The sequence below is a fragment of the Mastigoproctus giganteus genome, chromosome 6 (assembly GCF_048544385.1).
Source record: "Mastigoproctus giganteus isolate SK-2022 chromosome 6, ASM4854438v1, whole genome shotgun sequence".
Taxonomy (NCBI): Eukaryota; Metazoa; Arthropoda; class Arachnida; order Uropygi; family Thelyphonidae; genus Mastigoproctus; species Mastigoproctus giganteus.
In genome coordinates this window covers 153,161,037-153,181,909 of record NC_143580.1, presented here as the reverse complement: position 1 = coordinate 153,181,909, position 20,873 = coordinate 153,161,037, and the positions used below count along the sequence as shown (strand labels likewise).

Below are 20,873 nucleotides of genomic sequence, written 5' to 3'. Positions count from 1 at the left end.
CGATTCAATAGAGGTTCGAGCAGTGAGTCATAACTTGAAAAAATCACTAGTTAAATTTAAAAAATAAGCTAATGAACAGTACTAAGCCTATTTAATATCTTTGTAAAACATAATTTAATAATTTAATTAATAAAGGATACAGTAAAATTTTCCATAATACTTATTTGTTTGCAGGAACTCGATAATCTACGACTTGGTGCTTCTTAACATGCATAAACAAAAAAAAAACATGCATAAAGAAAAATGTTAAATTAGTTATATCCCTAGCAAATACAAAAGATATATGCCTAACAAGTGAATAAAACCTTCAAACTACTTATTTAACAGTTATGCAAAAAAAATAATAATGTTCATATTGTTATGAATTTAGTTTATAGCTTTAATAAAAACACTTCAGTATTAGTTATATTCCTATGGAATTCTTAAAAAGAAATATTAAATAGCCTTTGCAGTTATCACTGAAGAAATGGCAGCAGAATTCTCTTATTTATTTTGACTTTTTTTTTTTTTTTTATTATTATTTTTTTTTGGGTAGTTTTCAGTATCAAGTAAGAAACAGTTTTTTTTGCTTTATCAGATAAATACAATTAATAACTTCACTACTAATTTTAAAGAAAATGATAAGAAAACAGTAATTTTTAAGTAATAAAAATATCCACTTAGCAACTTTGAACAATGGTGCCTCATTCCCAGTTCTAGTTAGTTGCTTCTGGAAGAGGGACATTGAAAATCTTCAACATTGATGCTGAAAACCCAATGAGGTCGGGGGTTGGATAAATATCATAATTTCTTGCATGCACCTACCAGGAGAAGTAAGTTTTTCTCTTGGTTGGTGCATGAAAGAAATCATATATATTCTACGTTGATGCTCATCAACATATCCTCTTCCTGGTAGAAGAAGTTTTAGATTTGATTTTTGAAACCTTGTGAGTTCCTTACACTGAAAGGATTGAGGGGATAATAGTATTGGTTAGGAGACTATTTGTCTAGTCAGGCCTTGCCCCAGTCTCATTTGCTTCTTGTTTTTTTATATTACCACTTAATTTATATTTCACAGTGGAAGAAGGAGGCAAAGACCTGAATAGTTAATCCTTTCTTTGGTTAAATGCCTGTAAAAAGTATTGTGATTGCTCTGTTTTCAATTCAGTGTATCCTGGAACTTTTGTGCTCAGTGTAATATGCAGTATTTTTGATCTTCAGATGTTTTTGAGCGATGTTAACACTTAAAAGTAGTTCTTATATTGTTAGAAGATGCAGCACACAGAATAATACCATTGCAGTATGTTTTATTTTTATTATTATTATTTTTTTATTTTCTCATTATTACATGGGCTAAAAGGTGAGAATTGTGTTACTTAAAAAAAAAAATAATAAAAAAAAATAAAAATCCACCAAAACATTGTGACCACCTACCTAATATGATGTTGGTCCTCCACGTGCAGCCAAAACAACGTGTACCTGGCGAGCATGGACGCTACAAGATATCTAAATGTGTCTTGTGGTATCTGGTACCAGCAGATCCTTTCACTGCTGTAAGGACTGTGGTTGAGATGCCGCAGATCGCAGTTGCTGTTCCAACACAAACCACAGATGCTCGATGGGATTGATGTCTGGGGAATTTGGAGGCGAGGGCAATACCTGGAAACCTCCACCTTTTGCAAACCAGTCTCGAACAATCCAGGCAGTGTGGCATGGCGCATTATCCTGCTGAAAGATAGTTGCCATGAAAGGGTGAACCTGGTCAGCAATGGTGTTTAGGTAGGTGGTAGACATCAGAGAGTGCCCGGCACATGGATGATTGGACCCAGGGTATCCCAGCAGAATATAGTTCAAAGCATGACACCGCCAGCTTGTTTTCGTTCCACGGTGCAACCAGGCACCATCACTTCCCCAGGTAAACGACGCACGCGTACCCGGCCATCCACGGGGTGTAACAGGAAACGTGATTCATCGGAACAGACGACCTTCTTTCAATCACTCAAGGTCCAATTTTGATGCTCTTGTGTCCATTGTAGGCACTGTCGGCGGTGAACCGTGGTTAGCATGGGCAGTCAAAGTGGCCTGCGGCTATGCAACCCCATTTTCAGAAAGGTTCGATGTACTGTGTGTTGTGACACATTACTCCCATCACTAGCATTCCAATTACCGGCGAGTTGCGCCACAGTCACCCTTTTGTTGCCACATACCATCCAGGAGAGCCTTTGCTCACCTTGAGCGTCGATGAGCCGTGGTCGTCCAACACCTCCCTGCCGGTTCATGGGTTTTCCCTCCCTGGACTACTTTCGATAGGTACTAACCACAGCTGACCTTGAGCATCCCACCGGCCGTGCTGTTTCGGATATGCTCTGACCCAGTTGTCTGGCCATTACAATTTGGCCTTTGTCAAACTCGCTTAAGTCCATTGCCTTTCTCATCTGAAGAATAAGAGTAATTCTGATTAACAGAGCTCAGCATCGGGTGTTTTTTATACCGTGTCCTGACCTGTGCATGTGCCATAGTTCACCTGCAGTTGCTTCGATTTGCATAATGACTCACTGGTCATAATGTTTTGGCTCATCAGTGTATGGCATCAAGTAAAATTAACTTTCAAGTGACTTCGCCACTGAAGGGGTTAAATTAAGAAGTAGTGTAGTGTGTTTATCAAAATGTTTTAGTTGTCTTGACTAAGTGAGATTAGTAACTGTAACTAGCATTTATTATGCTAGTTTCATATATTGATATTATATTAAAAATAAAAATATTATATTATAATAATATAATATATAATATAATAAAACTATCAAAACATGGAGTTAAGCATTACTTATCATTAATTTACCAGTTAATCTACATGTAGATGATGGGAGTCTACTGTAATTCAGCTGAGACAGCAAAACGGCACTCTGCGCTCTATCATTGAAAAAAAAGTTTATTAAGGTTATGTAGTGTTTTTATTTTAAGGTAGTGATGGTAATTATGCCATTTTTTTTTGTTTCTTTCTAAATGTGATCTTTATGAAATGGTCTTTGCACAGTGAAACTTGTTTATTTATAAATTGTAGTTACAAAGAAAGAAAAAAAAAATTTTAGAAAATTTTTCTAAAATTTGAAATGATATGAAATTCAACTGTATCTCCTATAACTTAAAATGCATAATATCTGATGTTCATTAATAGATGTTTTGGCATAGTATAACTATAAAATAATTGGTTTCAGCAGGGGGGGGGGATTACAAAGCTTACTGGGAGTCCTCATGCAACAAGCAAATACATGTACTGTGTTTAGTACTGGGGGTGGGGGAGAACAAGTAAACTTGCTTATATGTTAATGCATAATAAATAAATTGCACACACAAATTTGTAAGTGCTGGTTAATGTTCCTGTTTATACTCCGACACAACCACTAGGCAAGAGGAGTTTACAATTAATTATTTTGACAATGAATACAATCATTAACCATATTTACAAGTCACACAAGCTTGAACCACAGTTCAAGCTTGAATCAAGTCAATAAAAGCAGACATTATATAGATATCAGGAACATGGTGTGCCACTCAGACACAGAAGATGCACAATTTGAAAACTGTCTGTATGAAAAGCAGCAACAGGATGGGCAGTGGGGGGGGGGGGGAGTCGTGCTCTTTGCTAAAGAAGTACATAGATCTAAGGCTGTGCACTCAGAAGATGTGAGTGGCTCGTATAATGTTGAGTCAGTTTGGCAACATCTGCCAGTCACATAGTTCCCTGAGGAGGTGTTGTGGCCACGAACAAATTAGCATTAGCATTAGTAGAGGCATATGATGCAAGAAAGCAAGCTTATGCAGTATCAGCCAGAAAAAAAAAACCTTCCACTTCACCCATCCGTTCGTTAAAAATACCTGTCCAGCTGAGCCTTAAACTTATTTAGGCTATCAACCTCCACTACAAGGAATGGAAGTCTGTTCCACCTACCAACTACCCGCTGGCTAAAGGCAAATTTCCGCACATCTATCCTACATCTGTCTTTCCTCAATTTGAATTTATGCCCTCTCAGGTGATTATTCTGAGCAAGAGGCAGAATCCCATCAGCATTGAGCATGCTCAAACCATTCAAGGCTTTATACACCTCTTTCAGATCACCTCGCCGTTGCCTAGTCTCGAAACACTGTAATTTGCAAAACTTAAGCCTTTCTTCGTAAGAGCAACCCTTTGTTCCATTCACTAACCTTGTTGCCCTTCTCTGTACTCGTTCCAGCAGCTCTACATCCTTCTTGAAATGAGGCCTCCAGACCTATATACAAGGGAATAATCACCTCCTTATCCCTGCTAGAAAAATTCCTGTATATCACTGATAAGACACCATGAGCTACTCTTGCAGCCCATTTGCACTGCTCAGAGAACTTCATATCTGCCTGCACAATTAACCCCAGGTCCTTTTCATTCTCTACCACTGTCAGTGTAGTACCACAGAGTTGATATGTTGCTCTGGGGTTGCTATTTGTCAATGTTAAACTTCATTTGCCACCTCTCAGCCCATCTGCTCAACCTTTCCAGATCCTGTTGCAGCAGCATAGTGTCAGTAGTGTCCTTCACAACCCTGCCAACTTTTGTATCGTCTGCAAACTTGAACATTAAGCTTGATATACCATCATCAATATTATTTATAAATACAGAAAACAATAATGGACCCAACACTGAACCCTGAGGGCTCCACTGATAACATCAGTCCACGATGAGTAGTGTCCACTGATTACCACTCTCTGTCTTCTCCACCTCAACCACCCCTTTATCCATAGCAGCAATTTGCCTCCAATGCCACACTGCTCCAATTTGTGCAGCAGTCTTCCATGTGCAACAGTATCAAAAGCCTTTCTAAGTCCAAGTATATAATATCAAAGTTATTCCCTGCATCCAGTTCTTTTGTGACTGCATCATAGTATCCAATGAAATTGGTCAGGCAAGACTTCCCCTTAACAAAACCATGCTGTGTCCGAGCTATAACTGAAGTCTTGTCTAAATGATCCTGCAGTGCTTCTTTAACCAGTGCCTCCATTAATTTTCCTGGAACAGAAGTTAAACTCACAGGTCTATAATTACTTGTGTCAGCCTTTGATCCTCCTTTGTGAATTGGGGTCATATTTGCACATCTCCAGTCTATGGGTCCCTTCCATGGACTCCCCTGAGTCCATGGAAGCTCTCATAATTGTGGCTAAGGGTTTGATTACTTCCTTTGCTGCCACCTTTAATATATCCCATCCACCCCAGGTGCCTTTCTTGTGTTTATCTTCAACAATTTCTCCTCCACTTTACTCTCAGTTATTACAAGATTATCTAGCTTACTGCCAGAGTTGAATACACCTCTGGCATTCCCCTCGCTGAATAACTCCTCATGTGTGAATGTCGATGCAAAATATTCATTTAGTTTGTTGGCTAGCTGAGCAGAATCATCAACAGTTGAACCATCAATATCAAGTGGACCAATCTGATTCATCCCCTTCCTTCTAGAGTTTACATAAGTAAAGAACTCTTTGCTGTTTTTCTTTGCATCCCTTGCCATAGATTTCTCGTAATCTGCTTTCGTCTGCCTAACCTCCTTTGTAACTTGGTTACAGATCAACTTATATCTATCATAGGCTTCTTTGTCACATGTTAATTTATATGTATCGCAAGCATTTTTCTTCTCTGCCATATGTCTCATTAGTTCATCTGACATCCATTTAGGACTAAACCTTGAACAATATTTCTTAGTTGGTATGTAAAGCCAAGATAAGTTCTTTGAATGCTTCATGGAAGAATCATGGAAGAATAAGTTCTTCCATGATAAGTTCTTTGAATGCTTCCCATTTTGAATTTGCTGTTGGTGACATCATCAGTTGGTCCCACTGTATAGAATTTAAATACTGTCTCAGACCATCATAGTCACCTTCACGAAAGCAATAACCCTTCCCTTTACCGCTGATGGTACCTCTTTGAGTAAATCCCACTTCGGCACACTGTGATCACTGCCACCTAGTGGTTCCTCTATCTGCTTTTTTTTTTTTCTTTTTTTTTTTTTGTAGTTGTTGGCGCATCGGCTTCTGTGGCCATAGTGCACCTCACAAGGTTTTTGCAGCACCTTGATCCAAGCCCGAGACGGGATTCGAACCCGCAACCTTTGGGTTGCCAGGCAAGCACTTTACCCACCTGGCTAGCCCGGTCGGCCCCTCTATCTGCAGATTCTTAATGCATGAAGAATCACTACTGATAATCAAATCAAGAGTATTACTCCCTCTAGTTGCCTCCCGAACATGCTGATGTAGAAAACAATCATCCAATAAATCCACAAAAGCCTTGCTAGTGTGTGAGTGACCAACCCACAAATTCCAGTCAATATCTGGGAAATTAAAATCCCCCATTATAAGACTCTGATTTACTGGCCCACTCTATTTCCCTGTACATTTTCTTATTATACTCATCAGAGTTATTAGGCCTATAGCACACTCCTACTCTCAATTTTGATCTCCCAAAGCTTATGTCACACCAAACTGGCTCGGCACTGCACTGTCCAGCAATGTCGACTGGCCTCACTTCCTTGGATTTTATGTGTTTCTTAACTAATAGCATAACCCCTCCTCCCTTCCTATCATGTCTATCCTTTCTGTAGACATTGTACTCCCCAAATTCCAGTTCTGCATTCCTTATATCTGTGTGACACCACGTCTCTGATATCCCAACAATATCCACCTTTGATGCTTTAAGCAATACCTCAAATTCAACAAATTTATTTACCAAACTCCTAGCATTGGTGTACACGCAAGTATACATGCACCTGTTCCTATTCTTAGCTACCCTAACACAACCCATGTGTTTACTTGTACCGCAATGACTCCCAGCAGTCTCTGAAACATCCTGCATCTTGTTTTCCAGGCTTCTGCTCATTCCAATAGAAGCAGTGCAAGAATCACTTTCATCTCTGCCAGTGGCTACTGTTAATCTATTAGTCCTTGTATCCCTCCAAGCTAGCAGTTTTCTGACCCACCTAACACTGCCTCGATAGCATCACCAAATATTCTTGCGCCCTTTCTATTTAAGTGTATCCCATCCCTATAGAAGCAGTCTCTCCTGTTAACATTATATATTATCCCCACCCAACAAATTTTGCTATGCCTACAGCTCTTTTCCTAACTATATCACAAAGGTGTACATGCACGATGGCTGTTCAGAAAACTTACCAGTTACACTTTGGCTATCCTCTAGGTCAGTGGTTCTCAACCTTTTTGGGCTTGTGGCACACTTGAAAAATAATGCGAATTTTGTGGTACACTTTATCAAGTACAATTATATATAGATGGAACAGATGGGTCTTCGGATGCTGATTCCAAATCTGTTTTTGTTTTCATCTAGCAAATCTACTTTTTGTGATGAGACCAATTACATGAACATGATGAGACTGATTATATCACTCATAATATTTATTCAGCTAACCTACACGAACATAAGTATTATTTATTACTATTGTTTATGTTCATATTTATGTATGTTATTGTTTAAATATATCTGTATCCTTATTTCAAATTTTAATTATTTGATTTTAAATTTCTTGAATTTTAAATCAGGTAAACTACTGAAAAGTATACATCTTCATGCCTTGAAAATGTAAAAATCACCCCAACAAATTTTGTCTATGTCTACAGGTCTTTCCTAACTAAATCACAAAGGTCCACAAGGACAATGGTGGTTCAGAAAATTTACCAGTTATACTTTGGCTATTCTCTAGGTCAGTGGTTCTCAACCTTTTTGGGTTTGTGGAACCATTGAAAAATAACATGAATTTTGTAGCAGACTTTATCAAATATAATTATTTGGTGGTTATAACTAAAAAAAAAAAAACTATATACAATAAGACCCCTGTATCCATGTGGGATACGTTCCAAGACCTACCATGGATGGCTGAAACTGCAGATATAAGCGAACACCTGCTGACCCCATATATAACATGATTTCTTGTACATACATACATATAATAAAGTTTAACTGATAAATTAAACACATGGTAAGACATTACCAACATTAAATACGATAATAATAAAGTACAGCAGACTCTTGATTTACTGGGATTGGATTAACCAGGACACTTCAAGACTCCAAATAAAAAAAATTAAAAAAAAAACAACCAGAAATCATAAAATTCAAGTAATAACTAGAATATGTATAAACAGGTTTTTTGCAAGTCGTAAATAAGCGACAAGAACCAGCGTCGTCATTGGGAGATTAGTGTCAAGGTCAAGGTGTGAAGGTGTGTTTGTTTCAATTGTGGTCTCCAGGGTTTCCCCTATATACCGCTGTAGAATCTGAAAAGGTGAAGGCCGGCAAGTGTATGTATGTAGGTGTAAGTATGTGTCTTGTTATGTTGAGTATTGAGTGCCGGCACTGGCGACTTTGCAGCCAGGGGGCAGGGAACACCTGGTCCCCTGACTCCCAACCTTGGCCACGAGGAGACATGCCAGGGTCCACTTTCTAGCTGAGACTCTTACTGGGGCTATCAGGCAAGCCTGGGAGCACCAAGGGAAAGGAAGCGGGGATAAGAATTGAAGTATGGGGATTGGAAGTAATGGGGAGGTTGTACAGAAGATAAGGGGAAGAGATAGACCTCCCATGAAATAGAAGAGAGAAGTTTACAATAGTGTATAGAGTGAGAAAAAAAAAAAATATATATATATATACAACACATGCATACCTCGGTTAACGTTACCTCTGATAACAAAGCTTTGATATAACAAAGTCCACAATTTCAAGCCCCATTTAACATAAAAAAAATTCCAATTTAAGGCTAACGCCTGACAATTATCCAATTGGTGACTGACGGCGACTCATTACGTACTCCCGAGCTGCGGGTGTGTCTGTTATAACAGTTTTGCACTTCATTCGCCTAATTTAGTTGTTGTTTACACTTCATAGGGTGTGTTTCAGTGTGGTGCATTGCAATGATCCGTATCTGTCAGTTTTCTTGATATGCCAGATTGTGATTTTTAACTGTCCTCCATTTCCTTTACATGATTGACGTTGTTTCAGTGTGGCGCATTGCAATAATCGACGTAGGTTCTTTGATAGCATTACATAACGTAGATTTTGTAAATTTTAATAGAATATTTTTGTTTTAGTTAATTAAAATGTCAGAATCAAAGAAAAGAAAAGCAATTTATTTGGAAACTAAACTAAATATCGTGTTGAAAGCGGCGAAAGAAAATCCGATGTGGCACATTCTTTAGGATTAGCGCAATCAACTTTAACAACCATACTAAGTCAATCAGAAAAAATAAAACAGTCTGCTCAGAATTGTACAAATGTTACAGCGACAAAATTAACTCGCTTAAGAAATCCAATTTTAGAAAAAATGGAGAAAATGTTAAGTTTGTGGATAGATGACATGTCACAACGTCATATGCCTTTAAGTCAAATGGTGATTCAAGAAAGAGCATTATTTTTGTTTAATCACCTGAAATCTAAACAACTGAAGAAATTACGGAAACCTTTGGGGCTTCTCGTGGTTGGTTCGAGAAATTTAAAGAATGGGCCAGGATTCAGTGTAAAATTAACAGGAGAAGCTGCAAATAAGTTTCCAGAAAAACTAAAGGAAATAATTGAACGTGAAAATTTTCCACCAAATTTGGTGTTCAATGTTGACGAAAGCAGTTTGTTCTGGAAACGGCTACCAACAAAAAGCTTCATTTCTATTGAAGAAAAATCAGCTGCTGGGTTCAAAGCAGCCAAAGACCATTTAACGTTACTCTTTGGATCAAATGCCTCTGGCGATCATAAATTAAAATTGTTATTAGTTTACCATTCAGAAAATCCAAGGGCGTTAAAAGGTAACATAAAAATGAATTTACCTGTAATATGGAAAGCAAACAGAAAAGCGTGGGTTACCAAGGAGTTATTTACTGATTGGTTTGTTAACCACTTTTGTCCTGAAGTAAAACGGTATTGTCAAAAAAACAACTTTCAAGAAAAAAGCTCTTTTGGGGGCATCCTACTGATCGGGACATCCTACTGATCTTAACATGTTGGACACATGCATTCCTGTCAAAGTTGTGTTTCTTCCAGCAAATACAACTTCCCTGATTCAACCAATGGATCAGGGAGTAATAGCATCATTTAAAGCTTATTATCTGCGTCGAACATTAAGCAATTAGCATTAGCATTAGTAGAGGCATTTGATGCAAGAAAGCAAGCTTATGCAGCATCAGCCAAAAAAAAAAAAAAAAAAACCCCACTTCCACTTCACCCCTCTGTTCGTTCAAAATACCTGTCCAGCTGAGCCTTAAACTTATTTAGGCTATCAACCTCCACTACAAGGGATGGAAGTCTGTTCCACCAACCAACCACCCGCTGGCTAAAGGCAAATTTCCGCACGTCTATCCTACATCTGTCTTTCCTCAATTTGAATTTATGCCCTCTCAGGTGATTTTTCTGAGCTAGAGGAAGAATCCCATCAGCATTGAGCATGCTCAAACCATTCAAGGCTTTATACACCTCTATCAGATCACCTCGCTGGTGCCTAGTCTCAAGACACTGTAATTTGCAAAACTTAAGCCTTTCTTCGTAAGAGCACCCCTTTGTTCCATTCACTAATCTTGTTGCCCTTCTCTGTACTCGTTCCAACAGCTCTACATCCTTCTTGAAATGAGGCCTCCAGTCCTGTATACAGTACTCTAGGTGTGGCCTGACCATTGCCTTATACAAGGGAATAATCACCTCCTTATCCCTGCTAGAAAAATTCCTATATATCATCGACAATACACCACGAGCTACTCTTGCAGCCTGTCTGCACTGCTCAGAAAACTTCATATCTGCCTGCACAACCACCCCCAGGTCCCTTTCATTCTCTACCACTGTCAGTGTAGTACCACAGAGTTGATACGTTGCTCTGGGGTTGCTGTTTCCCATGTGTAGTACTTTACATTTGTGAATGTTAAACTTCATTTGCCACCTCTCAGCCCATCTGCTCAACCTTTCCAGATCCTGTTGCAGTAGCATAGTGTCAGTAGTGTCCTTGACAACCCTGCCAACCTTTGTATCGTCTGCAAACTTGGACATTAAGCTTGATATACCATCATCAATATCATTTATAAATACAGAAAACAATAATGGACCCAACACTGAGCCCTGAGGGACTCCACTAATAACATTAGTCCACGATGAGCAGTGTCCATTGATTACCACTCTCTGTCTTCTCCCCCTCAACCACCCCTTTATCCATAGCAGCAATTTGCCTCCAATTTCACACTGCTCCAATTTGTGTAGCAGTCTTCCATGTGCAACAGTATCAAAAGCCTTTCTAAGATCCAAGTATATAATATCAAAGCTATTCCCTGCATCCAGTTCTTTTGTGACTGCATCATAGTATCCAATCAAATTGGTCAGGCAAGACTTCCCCTTAACAAAACCATGCTGTGTCCGAGCTATTACTGAAGACTTGTCTAAACGATCCTGCAGTGCTTCTTTAACCAGTGCCTCCATTAATTTTCCTGGAACAGAAGTTAAGCTCACAGGTCTATAATTACTTGTGTCAGCCTTTGATCCTCCTTTGTGAATTGGGGTCACATTTGCACATTTCCAGTCTATGGGTACCTCCCCTGAGTCCAAGGAAGCTCTCATAATTATGGCTAAGGGTTTGCTTACTTCCTTTGCTGCCTCCTTTAATATAACTGGATAGATCCCATCCACCCCGGGTGCCTTTCTTGTGTTTATCTTCAACAGTTTCTCCTCCACTTTACTCCCAGTTATTTCAAGATTCTGTAGCTTACTGCTAGAGTTGAATACACCTCTGGCATTCCCCTCGCTGAATAACTCCTCATGTGTGAATGTCGATGCAAAATATTCATTTAGTTTGTTAGCTACCTGAGCAGGATCATCAACAGTTGACCCATCAATATCAAGTGGACCAATCTGATTCATCCCCTTCCTTCTAGAGTTTACATAAATAAAGAACTCTTTGCTGTTTTTCTTTGCATCCCTTGCCAAGGATTTCTCGTAATCTGCCTTCGCCTGCCTAACCTCCTTTGTCAATTTAACTGAACTAGAGGATAAAGAGGAACTGACAGTTAAAACGTTTTGGAAAAACTACACCAATAAAAACGCAATTGAAGACATTGATAGTTCTTGGAGAGAAGTAACTAGAAAATGCTTAAATGGAGTTTGGCGCAAAATATGGCCAGAAGTTGTACTAGAAGAAGAAAATAACATCCAAGAAATTAGAAATGAAGTTATCCAGATGGCTCAATCAATAGGTTTCGAAAATGTCGATGAAGAGGATGTTAGAAATTTATTGAATGCAGAAGATGATGGTTTTTCAGTGAAAGATTTAGAAAACCTTGTTAGCAACGAAGACAAAGATAATGAAGATGAAGTTAAAGAAGTTCCTGCCGAAAAAGTGTTAACAACCAAAGATTTAAAAAGGTGCTTAAATGACATTGAAAACATTTAAAATTTTTTTAGTGAAAATGATCCTGATTTAGGAAGAAGTGTTATTGTTAAGCGATCAGTGTTAAATGCAATAACTCCGTATAGGCAATTGTTAAATGAAAGAGAAAAAAGCATAAACAATCAACTTTAGACTCAATATTTTAAAATGTGATTTCACTTTGTATGTAAGTTGACTGTTTATTTAATAAAACTTTTCTTTGTTCGAAAAAAAAAGCTATTCATTTTCTTTACGTAGGAACATATCCCTATTCTGGCCATAGTATTTTTACCTCTGAAAACGAAGTTTCGCTTAACGAAGTAATTTCGTGGAACGCATCCTATTCGTTATTCGAGGTATGCCTGTATATATATATCATATAAAAATAAATAAATAAATAAAATAAATTATAACAAAAAAAGAAAAATAAATAAATAAAATTTAATAAAAAAAATAATAATAAATAAATAAAAAATAAAAACAAGATTAGTGTACCTATTATTTTGCAACCGCCGCTGTCTTCACACCTACCACTCAAAACAAAAAAAAAAAAAAAAAAAAAAGAGAGACCAAATGTTTAGGCTGATTTAGTGCACCGCGTCAACTGTTGTTGTTGTTGTTGTTATTTGGTTTTTTAGGAGCATTAGCAACTATGGCCATATTGCTCCAGGAATATGCAGTGGTCATTCCCTTGACCTTTCCACATCCTCCGTATTTGGTAGTGATGGGCTCGAACCCCGGTCTAATCAAGAAGCATGTGCTACGCACTGCTGCTCCTTCCCACCTGGCTACGGAGGCGCCGCATCAACTGTTGTGTTCCATTGCACCACAAAAGAACGAATTTTGTTTCGTTATTTATGTCAGGGATGTCTTTTTTTTTTTTTTTTTTTTGTTTAGAGATTGCGAAAATGATGGGCAAACCACAAGAGCTGTGCTTTCAAATTAAACAAAAACTTGAAATTATTCAAAAGTTTGAAAATTGTGCATCTGTTAAATCTCTAAAGAATTATTATAATGTTGGTGACCAAACCATACGCAATATTGTAAAAAATAAAGAGAAGCATCATATTGGACACGTGAGTAGTATGTGTTAGGTTTTTTCGTTTTTTTTCCGGGGTTAACCACGGGTAACTGAATCAGCGGGCACAACTGTATATTCGATCAAAGAAGAACCAATATATTTTAATGAAGACCAAGCCAGAGATTTTTTCTTTAGTTGCCATATATACAAACTGTAAGTTTTCACTTAAATATTTTAATAAGACACCTGAGCTTGATGCTTTTGAGCAATTTCCTGTATGTTAGGATGTATTTCAGATAAATTTACTCTAGTGTCACCTTCAATACATATTAGTTTTTCCCTTTTATTGGATTTAATGTTTGTTAATGTAGAGAATCCCAACCCACAACAATAAGCAGTGGAGAACTGAAATAAAATTGTCAAGGCACAAATTAAAATTTCAGAATACTCATCTTTGATTGAAATCCAGAATGCATCTAGAAGGGAATTCACTATGTTTCATTTGAAGAAGGCGCCTCCGTAGCCAGGTGGGAAGGAGCAGCAGTGCGTAGCACACGCTTCTTGATTAGACCGGGGTTCGAGCCCATCACTACCAAATACGGATGAAGAGGAAAGGTCGGGGAATGACCACCGCATATCCCAGAGCAATATGGCCTTAGTTGCTAATGCTCCAAATAACAAACAAACAAACAATCATTTGAAGACTTCGATTATATGAATTGATGCTAATTGTTCTTCAATCAATGTGAACCAACCTAAGCCAGAAGAGAAAGACATAAAAGGATTTTGTACCCAGTCAAAACTCTCTATATTTAGCAATGGAAAAGTATTTTTCAATGTTGTTTCAAGTTACGAGAGCAGCAATATCCTTCTTATTGGTTTCAGGTATTAATGGAAACATATCAAGATTTCCCCTTTTTGCCCTTTGGCTTGTTCAGCAAAATCAACAATTTTTTCTTAAATGCTAGTAACTTGTCTGTAGAATTAAAGATGTTATCACTGTGTCCTTGCATACTAGTATTCGGGCTGTTCAAATGGATGAACATTTCCACTAGATAAGCTAGCTTTACACACCACTCATTATTTTGGTATTTGTAAAAATTGTTGTTCTTTTATTCTGATTGAAAGAAAACTTTCATTTCAATTTTAGTTCATAGATGCAAAACAATGCCTTCCCCCTTGACAGCCATCTTACTTCTGTAGGCAAAATTAAACATTCGTGCTTATCATCCATGGCTTGATTTCATGTAATTGAGCATTAACACAGCCAGATCTAAAAAATTAATTTCAACTCATTGCCACAATGTTGAAATTCGATCCATTTAAAATAGTTGATGTAATATTGCCGAAATGGACTGAAACACTTAGACTGAAGTAAAGTTAAAATACAATCCACAAGTTTATTAAAATGAGTCGTACATGTTACGGCATCTTCATGTTGCCTTTCCATAAAATAAAGAGTTTCTGCTTGCTCGTCAGGGATATCCAAACCATCATGTTTTTATTTGTATAAAATTTTTAGCAATTTAGACAAACCAATTTCGTTTGCACTCAAAGTTAGGAAGAATGTAGTTATGAAGAATTTACCCAATTGTCTGATCATCGAAAACAGATCGCTTTTACTTTGAGTTCAGTAATAAGTTGAATTAGGAATCGATTTCAAAAATGCTAAATTCTTTTCAACACAGTTATTGATGTATTCTTGCGATTGGATTTGTTCTTTGGTGAGCTTAGTGTCTTTTCCAACGTATTTAAAAGAAACTGTTAACAAATCTAGCGTTCTTAATCTCATTATTTTCGTGGCCACATAAAGAAGATAAGGCATCACTTCACACTGATCAGAACAACGAAGTTCACTCAATGCCATTATAAATGGTGTAACTTAAATTATCTGTAAACTCTCAATGCTGACCAAGGTAAATGCTAGGAAAGGACAATTCTTCAGCATGTTCATCAAAAAGTAAATTTTGTGGACCATTTCGTTCACCAGGAGCGTTTGTAAATATTTGTCATACCTCTATAAAAGGGTTTGTTTGTTGACCAACTAAACTTTCTTCAAAAGGTATAGCTTCGCTCATTTCATCACATGCAGAAGCATCACTGAGGAGTTCCATGTCTTCATCAAATGATGTTTCATCAATCTCAATATCATACAGACAATACAAAGGATTTGTAGATACTTTAACCAAGCCCTTACACCTCGTTTACGAACCACAACAATTAAATAACTCTATTTGTGAATTTTCTTACGTTTGATATGAATATTAATGCAATAATCATCCTCTATACAGGAACATTTATAATTTGGCCCAAAATTCTACTGGCCGAAATTATGCCTTAGTCTTCTAATTCGCATGAATGGTATACAAGGAGAAATGAGATGCTTGGTCACTAAATCCAATCGAGGCAGATGAGGTGGAATATCAGGATTAACAAAACCGTTGCGCTTCAAAAATGTTGGAATGAATAATTTTTGATCAATGCTTGACAAGTATTACGAGCCTTCATAGTCATTACGTCTGCAGTTGGTAATTCTAAGGGAAGTAATGGACAACTTCCTGGAGTACACAATTTTCCATCATTTTCATACCATAATCACATATACGATCACAGATATCACAAACAGCTTCAAATGTATTTTTCGGAAATTGTCACTCAAATTCTTTATAGGAGTTACGGTCATGTCCCATGTTCTTGTAAATGATTTCATGCTTGGCTCTTGTTGAGACCTGTGGAGGGTCTACATCAGGCAAATGAGCTGAAATGTGTATTTTGTTTCTTTTTAGATGATGCAATCAAAGCTGGTTGCAGTATACTCGGTCTAGTCAGTTCAGGAATTAATTGAAAATCCTCAGGTAATTCATTTGAACTCAAATCTTCTGGAATGAAATCTTCAGGAAGGTTCTTGAATATAATTTTGTGATGTTGACGGTCCAGCTTCTTGATGAGAAGTCGACGTAGAAGGCTGATGTTGATCAAAATCTTGAGAAGCAGATTTTATTAAATTCTGCATTTTTCTTTTCGTTGTCTTATGTATTGGAACTTGTTCTTTTGTCGACATGGGAAGCTTCTTCAGTGGTTTTGAAGCTTTTATTCTTGCATAATTCTCCCGATTTCACCAAGCTGGAGTTTTAGCCATCTTCAAAATACACTTATAAGTTGTTAAATGAAATTAGATTTAGTATTTTTATAATTCAGTAGTTAGCGAAATCCATTTGTAGAATAGTATGACATCATATCAAAAACTACTGCAAGAATTGATTGTTGTTTGTTGAAGTGACTGTTTTATAATTACATTCTTAAATCAAAAACTGTTTAAATTTTTAAATCGTTTAATCTAACAGCTGGAACCAAAGTTATGAATGATGTAATGTTTTATGCTCATGCCTGCTACTTACTTACTTACGCTACTTAGAAGGCTGATGCTTATCAAAACCTGGAGAAACAGATTTCATTAAACTATGCAATTTTTTTTTTGTTCTTTACATTTTTGAACTCTTTCTTTTGTCAACACGAGAGGCTTCTTTGGTGGCTTTGAAGCTTTTATTCTTGCATAATATTACTACCTGCTACTTACTCTACCAAATCAACGTTAGTGACTGAGTTAGGGTCATTAGCATAATTTAAGAAGTGACATCATTAGCATAATTTAAGAAGTGACATCATTAGCATAATTTGGGAAGTGACATTATTTGTGTCATTTCCATCTCTTAATTTTAAGGATGTAACATTTTATTCTCACGCCTACTACTTACTCTACTGAATCAATGTGACTGAATAGCAAATGACTTTGTTTGCGTAATTTCCATAAGAGAATTTTGTTACTGATTGGTCTTGTTTCAGTCCGAAAATGTAGTAGGTGCCGCTATAGAAGTTTTCACATCAAAAGGACAGTAGTTGCACTTTGCCACTAATATCAGTAGACTCGTCACTTGTAATGCAAAATCTGATATTTTAGCCTTGTAGATGTTCATCGAAATTAGAAGACAGTTCAATTATTCTTCTTCAAATAGTATCATCCGAGTATTTCAGCAATTTCTTCATCTTCATCACCAAATAATGTTCTGACAATTAAATGAAAATAAAATTGGCAAAATAAAGAACACAGATTTGGCGTGTAGTTTCTTTTGAAATGCAATGATTTCTGCTACTTGATAAGAAATAATCTGAGCTTTTTAGAAATTTGTATTTTTTTTTTTTTTTTTTTTTTTTCCATTCGCGTAATCTTTTGAAATAGCTCAAATCTTTATCCACAAGATTTGCATAGTTGATGATTAAATGTCCCTTCAATTTGCTAGGAACCATGGCATCATTGGAAAGTTTTTTACCACAATCAACACACAGAGGCAGACAGTCCTCTCCATGCAAAGAAAATTTGCATGAGGAGGACTGTTGCATGTACCTGCTCAAATCAAGCTGGCTTTTATCACTTGTGGGGCTTCCAATATAATCCTTGTTGCAGAATTTTCCTTCATGTGTTCTGATAAAATTTGATTTTACTTTTTAGGGTAGATACTTAAGCATGAAAAATTAACAATTAAATTAAACAATAAAAAATAGACTGCTAAAATGCTTTATGTAATTATATTAATATACTCACAACACTATATCTCTGCAAATCACTAAGTAAAACTGACTGAGAATTTTTTCTCTCTCTCAGGTGAACTGGCCAATGGACATAAGTTGCTAGACAGCATTTGCACTTAGAAAGCTGGCACCATAAAGAAGGTATTACAAGGTAATGCCCATTGTAATAATTATATAGAGGCAGCATTGGGTTGCACGTATTTGGTTCAGATGTTCCCATTATGGGCACCACTCTACAGAATTCCAGCTGTAATTGCTATTTCCTTCCATTACTGGTTCTCTTGAAGTTAAAAATGCTGAGGCATTATGGAAGAACAAGTTGAAAGCAAAGTAAGAGCTAGAAAGAGGTTATAAACAAATCATAACCATGACAACAAAGGGGAACTGTGGCAGAATTCCCAGACTCATGTTGTTACCAAATGCAGAGATGAATTGTTTCCATATAACAACTTCTCTATTATACCTGGCTGGCACTAACTCCTGACAAACAAGTGATAGTGCACAGGAGTATATTTTTATTATTTTTCTTAGAAATTTTAAAATTTGTCCTTTTAATTTATCTCATGACACATTTAGAACAGTTCTGCTGCTCTAGGTGACCAAAATAAGGCAGGATCACCACATGTTATTTGTACTGCTTGTTAAAATGGATTCCATGCATGTTGAACAAAAGAAAAGGTATGTGCCAGTGCAAGAAAAAGGGTGCCAAAAGACGATTTTTACATTTTTAATGTAATGTAACTGGATTCTCAGCAGTAATCACAAGACTGTTTATCCACACTTGGATTCAGCAATGAGACCAATCACTTATGACAGTATGCCAATTCTGATACCTCCACAGCACGACCCAATCCTTTAGAATATGAAATGGAATGTGATGAAGGTGCAATTGGGACCTGAGAACTTCAGTCAATCCACCTGACAAAGAGACATCGCAGCCAGAGCTGTACCCAAGATGGGCTAAATTACCTCATTAGAGGATCTAGCCCTCTAATATAAATATAAAGCCAAACTTCTTGCCTCAAGACTAAAGCAAAAACACTTGGTCAAAAAGACATTCTTTACAATAAACAGTCTGCTCTGCTACCATCATGATATCAATGAAATTCTTAGGGAATTGTCACAAGTACTCATTACATATCAATGACATCACTGAATACTCACAACAAAGGATGAAAGCTATTTTCTTGCACAATAGGAACTTGAAGCCATCCAACCTCACTGTCCATCCTATTCATTGAAGCAATTCAAAAAAGCACTCATCAATGGAATATCTGCAGTGACTTAAGTCATCACATGCAAGGATGGTTCAAAAATATTGTTATTTCCTATATCTATGAAGCAGTCATTCTATTGCACACACCATTACATCAGATCAGACTAGCCTTAAAGAAGCACAAATGAACCAGAATATGTTGTATAAATTGGTGCAGTGGCATTAGGGGCAAGTTACTATTATGGATAAAGGGATGGTTAAGTGGCAAAAGACAAAGAGCAGTTATAAATGGCCACTGCTCCTCATGAACTGATGATACAAAGGTGGACACAGTGGATAATGATAATAATTAGGATATGCTGCTTCAAGATCTTGGTAAACTAAATGGATGGAGTGAAAAGTGGCAACTCAGATTTAACATTAATAAATTCAACTAATAATGTCACATGGGGATTATGCATTGATTAGAGGTACAAGTCAGATCAAGCAGTTATATAAAAATGTCCCCACCAGATTTAGTAGATTCACTTAGGACTGTTTTCAAAAGACAACTATATATATATAAAGAAAGACTGTTCCAAAATAGAGACAGAGGGGCTGAACAAAAAGGAATGATAGAATGACCTTCATCAGCTCTCACCAAGACAGACTTAAGAATATACATAATCAATGTCAAGCTATGGTCTGTTTTGCTAGGTTTCAGATAAAAAAAAAAAAAAAAAAAAAAACATGCTAACTACAGAGAGTGTTAGTTTTTCTCTAACAGTAACTTTATCTTAATGATCATATTAAAAGTACATCTTGCTACTTAAATTGCAAAACTGGAAACATTTTAATATCATTTTAATGCCTGATCAGGAGTTTTATCAATACATCTACACTATATTATTATTATAATTAGCCATCTGGTGCAAGGAAAAAAAAAAAAATTCTGAGTTACCCCTGAGAGAGAGAGAGAGAGAGAGAGAGAGAGAGAGAGAGAGAGAGAGAGAGAGAGAGAGAGAGAGAGAGAGAGAGAGAGAGAGAGAGAGGGTCAGAAATAGAAGAGAATCATCAAGAAAGAGAAGAATGATGATATATCCAGCTCAGGACCCTGGGTGTGCCAAGCCCATACTCACCAGATGTGAGCCCCTGGGGGTATATATCCACTTACCTGCAGTGCAACTTTATATAACTGTGTTGCTGCCTGGATTACCCTTTTCTGAACTGCTACTGAATCATCTGTTAACATCATATTTAAATTAACAAGTACTTTTGGAAGCATTTCTGGATCTTTTTTGCTAAAAATGAAAATTATGCAATAATGAGAAAAACTTAGTGATCAAAGGAACAATTTAATTTAAAGTGAGAAAAATCATGATTTTTTAATTTAAAGTAGAGTACTCAAATAAGATTTTAAATGTTATTTGAAGTTAATCTTATTACTGATGAACATATTTTTATATGCTTTCAGTTTGTCTATTGTAACAAATAACATATTACAGAAACAAAAATGATACACTGTAGTCTATTCACATATAAAAATTTACATTATAAACTTATTGCAAGTTACAATTTGCACAATATTTCACATAATCATAAGTTGCAAGTGAAGAATAGAATTAACACATCTTACACAATGTTTGATAAATGTTATTTAGTTTATTGATAT

The 20,873-nt window shown here is 36.7% G+C and overlaps 1 protein-coding gene across 1 annotated transcript in view; it reads right to left on the bottom strand.

The window, feature by feature from the left end:
* The window catches only part of Sym (symplekin scaffold protein), a 662,620-nt gene that overhangs the window by 582,086 nt on the left and 59,661 nt on the right, over positions 1-20,873 (bottom strand). The window contains exon 4 of the mRNA XM_090376545.1: positions 20,376-20,502. Within this exon, the coding sequence (XP_090232671.1) occupies positions 20,376-20,502 (127 nt within the window). The remainder of the gene's footprint in view (positions 1-20,375; positions 20,503-20,873) is intronic.